Source organism: Passer domesticus, chromosome 6 (genome assembly GCF_036417665.1).
Source record: "Passer domesticus isolate bPasDom1 chromosome 6, bPasDom1.hap1, whole genome shotgun sequence".
Classification (NCBI taxonomy): Eukaryota; Metazoa; Chordata; class Aves; order Passeriformes; family Passeridae; genus Passer; species Passer domesticus.
Genome location: NC_087479.1, coordinates 47,437,859 through 47,450,067, shown reverse-complemented (window position 1 = coordinate 47,450,067; position 12,209 = coordinate 47,437,859). Strand labels below are relative to the sequence as shown.

General features: G+C 39.6%; 1 protein-coding gene across 4 annotated transcripts in view; it reads right to left on the bottom strand.

Annotated features, from left to right (window-relative positions):
* Positions 1-12,209, bottom strand: part of KCNQ1 (potassium voltage-gated channel subfamily Q member 1) — a 331,377-nt gene that overhangs the window by 285,757 nt on the left and 33,411 nt on the right. For all 4 annotated transcript variants that reach the window (XM_064425245.1, XM_064425248.1, XM_064425249.1 and 1 more), the window contains exon 2: positions 5,149-5,239. In XM_064425245.1, coding sequence (XP_064281315.1) covers positions 5,149-5,239 — 91 coding nt within the window. The remainder of the gene's footprint in view (positions 1-5,148; positions 5,240-12,209) is intronic.

Below are 12,209 nucleotides of genomic sequence, written 5' to 3'. Positions count from 1 at the left end.
GTCTTAGCATGCTTTCATTCCATATCACCACTTCACTCCTCCTTAACTCGGATCTCATCTACACCAAACCAGAGCAAGAGGCTTGTCTTTATTTTTTTTTTTTAAATAAGAAAGCACCAATTTAATGAAATTGGTTCAGCTGTCCTGAACAGACAGCCTTATTTCCACTTTAGGAGCATCTGATTTGGCTCCCTTTGACCTACTCAGAATGGACATAAAGCAGAATTTAAGCACGTTCACGCAACCTTCTGAACCAAATTAATTAAATCCTTTTAACATCACATGTACATTAAGTGCATAACTCTCTTCTGCAGGCCAGGGGAGCTGACAAGGGATTGCTTTGAGAACAGCTGGAACAAGTTAAGATCTTACTACCAGCAACCTTCCAAACCAAGGCAGCCGATTTTGCAGTGAGGCAGATTAGAAGCCCACACCTTATCTGCCAGCACAGCTCAGCCATAAACAAAAATCGGGCTGAAATGCAGCCAGAAACACCTGGGTGCACACTCAGGGGAAGATCCCTGTTCCAGCTACTCCTCATACTGTTGCCTCATTAAAAGAGGGGAGGGCAATTTTAATTTCTAATCATGTTTTCTGAGCCTTCACATCACTCACAGCTGGCATTGTTCCTACGAACTCAAATGTAAAGAAGCCAGCTTTGACTGAAAGCTGGGATTCTCCACTTCAGCTGTCAGGGGAGTGACAGGAAGCAAAGGCTGCAGTGAGTGACTCCCTGGACAGGTCTTTCTGCAGGTCCAACAAAGGAAAAAGATTAAAGACCATAAATCCACTAGACACATCTTCTACACCAGCTGGCCTCACTTTGGGTCAGACCAGGGGACATTGCTGGGGCTGCAAGGACAAATTTTTCACCTTCTCAGCTACAGCTGTCCTTCAGAGTCTGTAGACTAGATTAATCTCTAGAGCTGTCACCAGGCATCTTTTACAGATATTAAATTTGTTTAATTTTTCAAAAGGATGAAAATGCACCCATGCATTTTTACCTTCTTAGGCAAGGGATATTATCAGGAAAGAAAACTGCTGGAACCCCTTTGAACTGTGTATTCTCTCTGAAGGCCACCTTCAGAAGCAAAAGCTGTAGGTGTTTTCCTCCTTCTTTCTCAAAAGACCCACAAAACACTCCAGCAAACAAAAGCCAAGGTTTATACTCAAAACATTATATTAAAAAAGCAATATAAACTAGATTTCCTATGGGCCTAGACTCTGTGCCAGTTTCTCATAATTGTAGGAATAATTTCAATGCCAATAAAGTAAATGTTACTAAACCAAAACTATTGCCTTTTTATTTTAATTTGTAATTTTTGAAGTTTAAATATTGTTTAATCTCTTCAGTAAGAAGCATGCTAAAGTAAAAAAGGAACTTAGAAAGCTGGAAAGAGTTTATACTTTCATCATAAAAACACAGCTTTTTCTTCTTTTTTTTTTATTTGGCGGGAATCAATATTGAAATGAGATTCCTACTAGAAAATAGCTTTTTCAGGCACACCAAATATCCCTTGGATCAGCAGAATATTTAATCCCCTTGGATCAGGCACTTGGATTTTCTTAGATCATGCTGAGATAACAGCATTCTGCTGTGTTCTGGCACCATAAAATCCTTGCTTATGAAAATAAAAGAAAAATATGGCCTCTCTGGGAACATACATCTCTGCGCTGCTTTTTTCCATAGTTTAGACATTGTAGTCTCCAAATCAATTTCTACCCTGATATACCGCATTCTCTTTATGAGTCATGGCAAAAGCTCTCCCGCACCACTGTTTTACACGGGCCAAGTGTACACAGGGCTCTTCAAGATGATGATGCTTTCACAGCCTTGGCTCGGGCTCCAGCTCCCGCTGGGCAAGTGCCAGCGAGCAACTGGAGTCAAACCCCCTCCGACAGCACCATCTAGTGAGAAAAGAAGAGAAAATAAACACATGCAAATTTAAACAGTTTGCACTGCATTCTGGAAACGAACAAAAGGCCAATTCTCTCCTAATCTCCCATTACAACTGCATTTAGGTATAGCTTTCATCAAGGCTCTTTGCCTGGTGAAGTGTGGTGACAAGTAGAGAAAGATTCAGCGGCTAATTGTGAGCTTTTTGTCTAAATCTGGAACACATATAAACTGTTTATTTTCCCAATGCTAAGCTTGTGTTTTTCTTGCTTTTAAGAGAAATAGAAGTGGTTTTCAATGCTTTTAAATTATTGGTAGCACAACATCTTCTGTTTCTTGCTGTGCTAGTGGGGGGTGATATTTTAAGACAAGCCGTTGCAGAATAAAATCAAAATAATATATTTTTATAAACTACAAAATAATATATTTTTATATACTACACGAAACTGGTTCTTCCACCCAGTTTCGAACTGAAACTGCCGCAACATACAATCTCAATAACTTTTATAGCTTTTATTTTCATGTTATTTTAATAACTTGTATGACTATGTTAGTAAAGCATGAAATTCTTCTTCATGAAAAAGGGCACACAGCTTCTATCTGTAACTTCAGGGTGACCAGGTTCCTTGCTCCCAAAAAGACTACCTGCTGAAATTATGTAGGTGCTCAGATCTTTTACAGCATCACAGCCAAATGCTTTGGCTATAAGCAGAATAGCTGTTAATTGTGAGTGCTTTCAATAGTCTTGTTTCATTAGTTTTCCAGTCAGGACAAAGAGATTCTGTTATTTTCCCAATGCATATCTTCAGGGCCATGCAACTCCAGTTTCATGGGCTTACTTGAGGTCTCAAACCACAAACTCCACATGGCCAAAGTTCCTTCATTCTCAGTTAAGCCCAAGCAAAAGCAATCTTCAGTATTCCCATACTCCTGGTAGCTTGCTGGTACTCTGCTGCTCCCTTGAGCTCTGTCTCATTTAGTAGCATTTTGTCAATCAAATTGCTTGCCTTCCTTTGCTCACCCTCAATGACAATGTCACCTGCTTGAATTGTCTGGCTCCAAATAAAAATCATTACTGTCAAATAATTAAAAATCCTTCTATAGACACAAAAAATAAATTAATTCCTACAGCAGAACAGTAGAAAGAGTGCTCTCCTAAACTTTCATTCCTCCTTACAGCACCATGTGGTTTGGAAGCTTGCACTCTTTCTTTTCCAGTTTTGTGTCTTGATCCCTACATGTTGTTACACTTGATTTTACTTCCTTCTTTCCATTTTGCAGTCTCTCTTCAACCAGCCCTCTGTGATTAAATCTCCCTCTGTGATAAAATTCAGTTACATCTACTTTTGACAACTCGTAAAAAATAAGCAAAAGTAAAACAACTTCTTTGACTTTAAGGTAGTTGACTACCTTAAGTCAAAGAAAAATCTCTTAAGAAATAGGAGAATAGGAAATTTCCCTGGGTAGATGCCAACAGGAGTGAGATTCTGACATTTATGTTTGTGTTTCAAGATGCGACAGCTCCTTGGAAAGTCCCACTGAAACTGGATAGAGGAGAGAACACATCAGCCCATCTTCTGCTTAGGATGGATGGCTCCCCATAATCCCCACAGGTTTCTTCAAAGTTACCACAGTTAATCCTTTAAGAAAACAGTATCAGCCTCTCCCAATATTGAACAAACAGACAACTGCTCATTTCCCAGGAAACCCATGCCAGTAGGATTTCAATTTTAGAAATTAACCACCGTTTTTCTCACTGTGTAGAACAGGAACACAGATACAACATTCACCAATTCCCTCACTGCTTAGAGAGAACAGCAGAAATACACAACACTGGATATTCCACACTGTGTGTGTAATCCTGAATGCTTTGCATTACAGTGCCTGGATTGCCAGATACAGACAATACAGGATGAACAAACCAAAACAAGCTCCATGATTTCACAGGGTGGGGGCAGAGAGTGAAACCTTACTCGTTACAGAAGTTGTTTCACTGAGACAACACACAGGTCAAATATTATGATATATTGCAAAGGTGAGTGAGACATTACCAGGAGTTAAATTCATCACAGACATTGGCAGAAGTTATGGATAAAAACCCCTACTAGTTCTAGAGTTAAAAAACCCAAAATGAATTAAATCTGTACAAAAGAGAAAACGCCAAACCACAAAAAAATTTGAACCGATTGCAGAAATAAATGTATGCATGCTCTTAGCTAGCACCAGTTATGTTACACCTAGGAGTTCAAACATCTTACAAGTGAGTTAAAAGCAATATACTGGAATGAAAGCACTTAATACAGAAATAGTATGATTGACACTAAATTTAATATGCTCTATTCTTATAGCATTCATATTAGGTATAGAACCTTGGCATATTTAATAGATAGACAAAAATTATTAGAATTGATGGGGGTCTTAAGTGAACTTTTTCATGTGAATAGTGGTAATACACTTAGTGATATTACTGAAGCATTGCTGCAATACCTGTTTTGAACAAATATTTAAATTGTTATTTAGCATTTTCTCAATAAAGTGACAGTGTTTCCACATTTCCAAATAATGGTCATTTATTTATAAACACAAAGAAATCAATGATTTATCAGGGAGTAACCCACTAGTGAGGTACAACAAATTCATAAAAAGTTTGGATGTTTAAAATCATGCCTTTCCAACTCAAAACTAAAGCTCTTCAATGAAATCTAGGCAGGCAGGACACAAATACTTCTGACATTTGTTGAAATAACTCTGCTGCAGCACTGGTGTACTAGAACCACAGGGACTATTTTCTCTAGTGAAGGGAAAGAGCATAAGACAGGTAGAGCAAACTGTCTTAAAGTCAGTGGACATGAGTTTTCCAATTCTGAAACAAAGCTGGATATGACATAAACTAAATGAAAGGACTTTCACTTACTTCTTTCCCCTGCTGTGGCCAGGTGTCTGGTTTTCAGTACAGCTGAAAAAAGTATTAAACCAAGCAATAGGAGGGATTCAAGCTTAATTAGAATACCTGTATGTGTTGGACACACCACAGGTGTCCTCAGTATAGGCCACAGAGTGTATCGCCTCATTTTTGGGTTAACATGACTTTTTGAATTTCTGTAGCTTTGCAGACTCATTAAGGGAAAAGCAGAAAAGTCTCTTGTCAATTAAACCATAAGGAACATTTTGTTTGGTATGGTGTTAGCTCAGGAGATCAGAATTGGCACACTGCGAACACACATCAATCACATTAATGTCCACATACATACCATCCAAAATAATGTCCCTGTAGCAAGAGCTGCATACTGCTCAATTGTAGAGAGCACGCTGAAGATAAGGCATATCAGCACAATAAGGAAGCTACAAAAGAAAAGAAATTAAACAATTAAAATAATGTAATGCAGTGTAATAACCTATAGGGAGAATAGATAATTATGCCACCACAAACCATCTGTTTACACTGAAATGTCATTGGTATTGGATTATCTCTAAACACGGCTGGTAAATGTTGCACGATCCTGCTTCCTGTTGGGTAGTTTATTTCTCTTCAGACACTGAGGTTTTGGGTTGGACATTATCAAATTAAACCATATGTAACACTAGCTTTAGCCCACCTCTAAGATTTGCTGTTTCCTGGCCCCTCATGAAAAGAACACTCCTTGCTCTTTCCTATTTTGAGGACTACTTTGGCTGAATCGCCACACAACCCCAAACATGTTTCAAGTATTTGCCTTTTTGCTGATCCAAAGCCCAATAAACTGGGGAGGGGAAAATCACAGCTAAGCCAAAGTTTAATAGGCTGTGCTAGACTGTCTTTTATAATTGATCCCTAAAATACCCCAAATAAATAAAGTCTGACATTTGGCATTTGAAACACAGCTGAGGTCTGATTCCACCTAATTCCCAACCCCTGCCATGGGCAGTCACCTATCCCTAAACCATGTTGATCAGAGCTCCACATGGTCTGGCCTTGAACACTTTCAGGGATGGGGCTGACACATTTGTCCTTAGGAAAGGGGTCCTGGTTTCCAACATAGATTTGGGGCAGCCAGAGAAACAGCCCAGCTGTCTGTAACCTCCCAGAAATCCTCTTCCCCCATGTGGGGAGCAAGGCTGCTCAGCCCTGCAGCCTCTGTCTCCAAAGCCCTTCCCTGAGCAGTTCAGCTGAGCCCAGCATCCCACAGGACTGCTGCTTCCCCTAAATCCTGCTTCCCCTAAGGGATGTAACACACCTAGGAAGAAAACCATTTAACACCCAGACTGGATGCTGTCCACTGCACACTAGGCATAGGCAGCTTCCAGTTCCCAAAGAACTGCATGTTTCTTTTAAAAACGCAACACAAGCAATTGGCATGACTGAAAACATCCACTTGTTAAACACAAAGTTAGTTGTTAGGGCTATTTCTCACAATTCTGTTGAGACAAGCAACACCAATCGTTTGCACTCAACTGAAACTTGCTGCAAAATCCAATAATAAATCACCCATCCTGTTAGGCATCTCTAAAACAGGTAACCATTTTTTAACTAAAAAAAAAACCCACAACAAAAAAGAACTGACATAATGAATAAAACTGAACTCAAGGGAAGTATTAAACCAGGACATAACATTGGCATTACTCAGCTCAAGTCATCCAGAGCTTTATTCTTTGTTCATAGAAGTGAGCACTTCTTTGGGTGAATCTTTTGAAAGACCAAACACTCAAGAAAACAAAATAGTGTTAAGGTTGACCTAAGTTATGCTCCCAATGAGTGCTTCAAGATACAGCATATGCAAGTCCAAAGAACACACAGAAAAATTATGCCAGAATCACAGAGTCACTAAGGCTGGAAAAGACCTCTCAGACCAAGCCTGACCTTTGAGATTGAGTCAGGCCTTTGAGATTATCTCCATTATTTGGTAGCACAAAGTTTGTAGCTAACTAGGCACAAAAGTCAAATAGATAATGAAATTAATAGGATAGAGATGATCACATATCAATACAAGTACCCATATAAAAATATACTTTACCTAAGCAAAATATAAGAATGTGAATGTTTGTCTCATCTCTAAAGTCTTTTCATTTTACCCTTGTATCTCTGCCTTCGGGCATTCTTAAGCATAAGTAAGCTGTGCAGACAAAGCAGCAGAACACAAAGGTGAGTCAGTCATTTGAAACAAAACATAGATGTTCCCTAAGTATCCAGCCCTACTGTCTGCAATATTCTCACAATGCACAAGAGCAATACACATGTCAATGTGAATATAAATGGAGTCAGTTGCACAGAGACAGCTGAGGCTCTCTGGATTCAAAGTCCAACATATACAGAATTAGCAGTTCAAAGCAAACAAGGAGTTGCAAGGGATGAGCAATACCACTTCACATTGACTTCATCCCTTAATACCAGTACAGAATGTTTAACTCGGCCAGCACAAGAAACCACAAGGGGGCAACCAAAGCAAGGACTAACTCGTTTCTGTCCCTTTCCTGAACAAAGGCAAAACCCTAATAAGCATTAAAGTTGAAATTTCATGTGCTGAAGTGACAAAAAGATAAACTTAGGGTCAATCGTTTGCCAAATCTCTTTGCTTGCTCCTATTGGAGAAATTGATGGCTGAGGTAAGAACTGCATCAAATGCCACTCACCCCACTAACTACCTACTTTTATGGCTTTTCATGCACATGGACCCATTTCAGTCTAACTAATATTTTTTGCCACCCCCAGAAAAGCTATTACAATTCACTGCTGCACTCTTTCCAGGCTGGTGCATGAAACACCTCCATAACCACAAGCACACGTTATGCCAAGCAAAACAAAGATGTTTGGTCAGGCACTGCTGCTGCATGTCTGTTCCTTTGGCACGGGAGAGATGACACCCACAAGGTGCCAGCACAGAACCACAGCTGAGCTACTCACCCTGTTACACTGACATTGCTATTTTGTTTAGATCAATTGCACATAAGGAACAGAAGGTGCAAAATTAAGACTTTAAACAAATACACATGGTGTTCTCCTCCTGTGCCATGAGCCTACTGTTTGTTACCTTCCAAAACTCAGCTTTGTTTTTGTTCTGGTATTAGTGGCTCCCTTCTCCACCTCTGAAGTATAAGAATGGAGTGAGGCACCAGTAAAATAGAAAACGGGAAGTTTGGCACTTTTTTTTTCCTTTCCCTTTTTTGACAGTTATCTCTCACTTCAGTCAGAAGTGTAACACAGATCCCCAGTTACTGCCTAGGCAGCAGGCAAGTCCACAAGAGTTAGTCACAAACAACAGCTGCAGGAACAGACTCTGCCTCAAACTTGAATTTGTGTATGCAAAAATCATCCTGGAGCAATTTAACTGGCCAGCCTCAGAAAAGCAAACACTACAATTCTCACAAAATAACCTTATTGCTCTATCACTACTGTGATTTCTCTCACTATATTAAAAAAAAGGGGAAAAACTCACTTGTCTTGATACAGATGCTAAACATGTAAACTCACCATCCAACCAGTAAATATCAGACAAGCTAATGGGCAACTGACTCCACTCTGGTGTAATTTTTTTAATATACATTTTTCCTCTAAAGGAGAGATAGCAAACGCTGGAACTTCATAAAATCTAGCACTCTACAGTCAGACATGGCTCCATCCCTTGCAAACCACGAGTTTTATCTCCCGAAACCCACTGCTTGTTTACGCTCTCTGCACAAATGTGACCATCTTCAAGAAAGGAAGCAGTGACGAGCTCAGGCTCTCGTCAGCTCTGATCTCACTCTGATTGTGGGGCCAAGCAAGCAGCACAGATGAGGAGATAGCCTGTGAAGTTTTTCATGTTGTCCCTCCCAGGTTACAAAGTAGCATCTGCTTGCATGTAGATAAATCACATCTACTGCATCAGTAGATGCATTCAAAAGTACTCAGCTTCGTGGTTAAGCCATATCTAACTGTGCTATGGTTGTTTTTTTTTTAAACCAAAAGTTTTGCAAGTGGCTGATCATCTCCACTTCCTGATGTGAAACCACAACACCACTGTTAAAGCAGTGTGGACATGACAAAGCAGCAGGTATTTTCTTTCATGGGCTCAGTTTTTGCTGGAGCAGTACAAGGAGACCTGTGCCCTCTCAGACAGCACTATTTACTCAGCCAGTTTCTCTGGTTGTCTTTTCAACTCGGTTTTCCCAGGCAGCTGGTTTCCCATCGCTGGGGGAGCCAGAGGCAGAAGCGGGGCTCTCAGAGTGCAAGAAACAGCACCAGGGTGCAGCACTGCAGTCACACTTGGAGCTCAGGAACATTCCAAGCCTGTAGCTGGACTCGGGATGTGTCTGTGCCACACCACTCTCTGGAGAGAAAAGCATGAGCACAGACACTGCTGTACACAGTTACACAAGGCACTGCCTGCACAGGTGTGCTCATGTAGGCAAACAAATAAATGATAAGTTTTGTCTTGCTTCACTGTGTCAGGCAGACAATTTAGGTAATTTTTTGTCTCAAACAGGTTTGAGAAGCTAGAACATTTCCACAAAAGAATCATTCAGCCAAAAAGGCAACATGGCCAGTCAGCATGTGTGCTTTACTTAACAAAATAGGAAATATATTAATATAGGAAATATATTAAGAGCTAAAGGTATTTAATGTTTTATGACTATTTTACGATATATTTTGACTTAGACACACACCTATGGCTTTTTCCCTGACCTCAGTGTCAGCTGTAGGAACTTGACATATTACAGGTACCTATCAGTACTGTGCAGCCTTCAGCCCTGAGCAGCTGAGTTTTTTCTATATTTAACTATGATTTTTGAACATTAGCATGTCTTTTTTGTGGCTTGAAACAATGTGTAGAATGATCAAAGGAACAATAAACCACTTAGTGAGAGATAACAATGCTCATTTAGTGAATGTCACAGGTAGGAGAACTGATAAAGGTTTATAAAATATGCCCAGTGATATGACCAGCAACATTTAAAAAAACAGTGTATGAGACACGCTGGAAGTACTTACTCACCAGATTAACAGTCTCATGTGCATGCAGCTGTTATCATCAAAACCAGCACTAAAATGTGGGTAGATTTCATTCCTTCTTGCAGTGTTTCTTACATACTCACAGTGGGAGTCTTTCCATAAACCCAGAAAAGGTTGCCATTAGGCTATAAACTGAGCTGAGACCTTAAATACACTTAACAGATGAGAAGGGACATGCAAAGTTCAGCTCAATTTATATCAACTTGAGCTCTAACCATCCAGGAAGACATTTTTTCCTTGTTCAATGTCACAAGCTGCCTTAAGTCTGGTTTTTCTCACCATTTTTATTCATTACAGCTATCAGTCTTGAAGATATCCAACTTTTGGTGCCCTAGCATACAGGGAATATTATTTTAGTTGGTAAGTACCAGCTAAAAAGCAGTTCCCAGCATCTGTGCTTTTTTCTGTTTGGCATGAGGTCAAGGGCTAGTTGCAGTTCATCCTCTCTGTCTTCTGGAGAAAACAACTTTAACTAAAAAAATAAATATTCTGTAAAAAAAGAAAATGTCTTTAGTGTGCTTCTATGTGCTTAACACTCTACCTAAGCCCCCTTCTTGAATTTGTCTGCCCTTACTTTTACACAGCTAGATTGTCTTTCTTTGAATGCACAGCTCTGTTCAGTCACACACATGATCAGTCATCTATCCTGTAGATCAGGTGTGGGCTTGTTTTGTGGGATTTTGTTAGTTTATGGGATTTTTTACCGAGTAAATAACTTTTTTTTTGCCATTTAGCTTCTAACTGTGACATGTTTCTTAAGTTTAACCTCCTCTAAGTATAAAGCTTTACAAGAACTGGAAGGATGACATTGAGAATGAACAACACGAGTGTGCACGTTGTACTTGGGCAGATTCTTATCTCGATCATCATAATTTGCAACCTATAATGCTCCTGCATATCCAGTTCACATGAGTTCATTAAAACACCTGACAGCATCATTAGCTCATCTTTCATCCGCAGGGCTTATACTTGCTGACACTTTTCAGTGCACTAAAAGGTCAGTGGTGCCAGAAAAGGACATTTTAAAGCAGATTTCCAGGTTACAAAGACTGTTATTACAATGTGGATTTAGATAGACAACTTCAGGTAAATGACACACTGAAGACTCTTTCATTTTGTCATACATTCTGCTGTGTTCCATGCCAGCAAAGGAACTGCTTATTTAATTTACATCAGGAAAATCCTCATGTTTTTACTACTGGAAGTCAACATAAATCCCTGACCACCTCACACAGTACCACATTGTCATTTCCACAGAACAAACAAGAAAACATTCAGAATTAACAAATATCAAGTAATTTCTTACTGCAACAAGGCACCACGTTTTTGTTCTTTCACTCAATGTATTTTGAGACTACTTGAGGAAAAAAATAATCTAAGTAAAAGAAGGGGAACAGATAGAACTTGTAAAATAAAGGACAGCTGATAATAAGAGCAGAAAGAAGTCTATGAAGATGAACAGCATTGCTAGGAATCTAATACAGGATGGCAATTTATTTTATGGGATCATCAAGGTATGGTGTCAAGTACAAATACCAACCAGTGATTTAAAGCTGAGAAACCCAGAGACGATATTTTTTAAAAAGAAGCAGGATTTCACAAGGCAGAGATAACTTTCATCCTTAATGAAATTCAAGCAGGTAAACACCCCATATGTGTAGGCCTTATGCTGAACCCTTTAGCAAGCCTGAACTGAATACTTAAAGAACACTAACTCTGTCATGACTATGAGAGCATAGTGCCAGGCTACTGACAAAGCTAAATAAGCATTTAATTATCCAGCTGGTGGACACCAGAGGTCCTCCATCACATACTCAATTAATAAAAAAAAGTTTGTAAGAGAATGAACTGTAAAGGTACATGGTTAGAAAGAAGGAGCCCTGTACTCAATTCCTGTTTGCCCATAGCTTAAGCCAACTTTAACACTCCTAATTATGCATTAATTTTATTAACTGCAGAAGCTGTTAATGCATTAGCATGAAAAAAAGAGAAAAATCACTGTAGCAAGGAGTTAAGAGACCAGCAACCTACACAAACCATACCTGAAGACGAAGCAAGTTTAAAAAAGAATAAACACATAGAAAGTACTTTAGCACCAATTAAAAAAAAAAAAAAAAAAAAGAAAAAAAAAGTAGGGGTTTAATTCTCTGGCCATGCAGGCTCTTTTCGTGGTTTTCCTCTACGGATTTGTCATCTCTTCTTCTGTTTTGTTTTTGAGGCAGGGGCAGGAAGGAGGGTACAGCCCCTCCCCATCTTGCAGCCTCTCCGAGGCAGAGGATGCCCAGCAGAAGGGGACGTACACTCACATTCATGCAGAGAAGCATGTTCCTCCCTCCAGGAACTGCC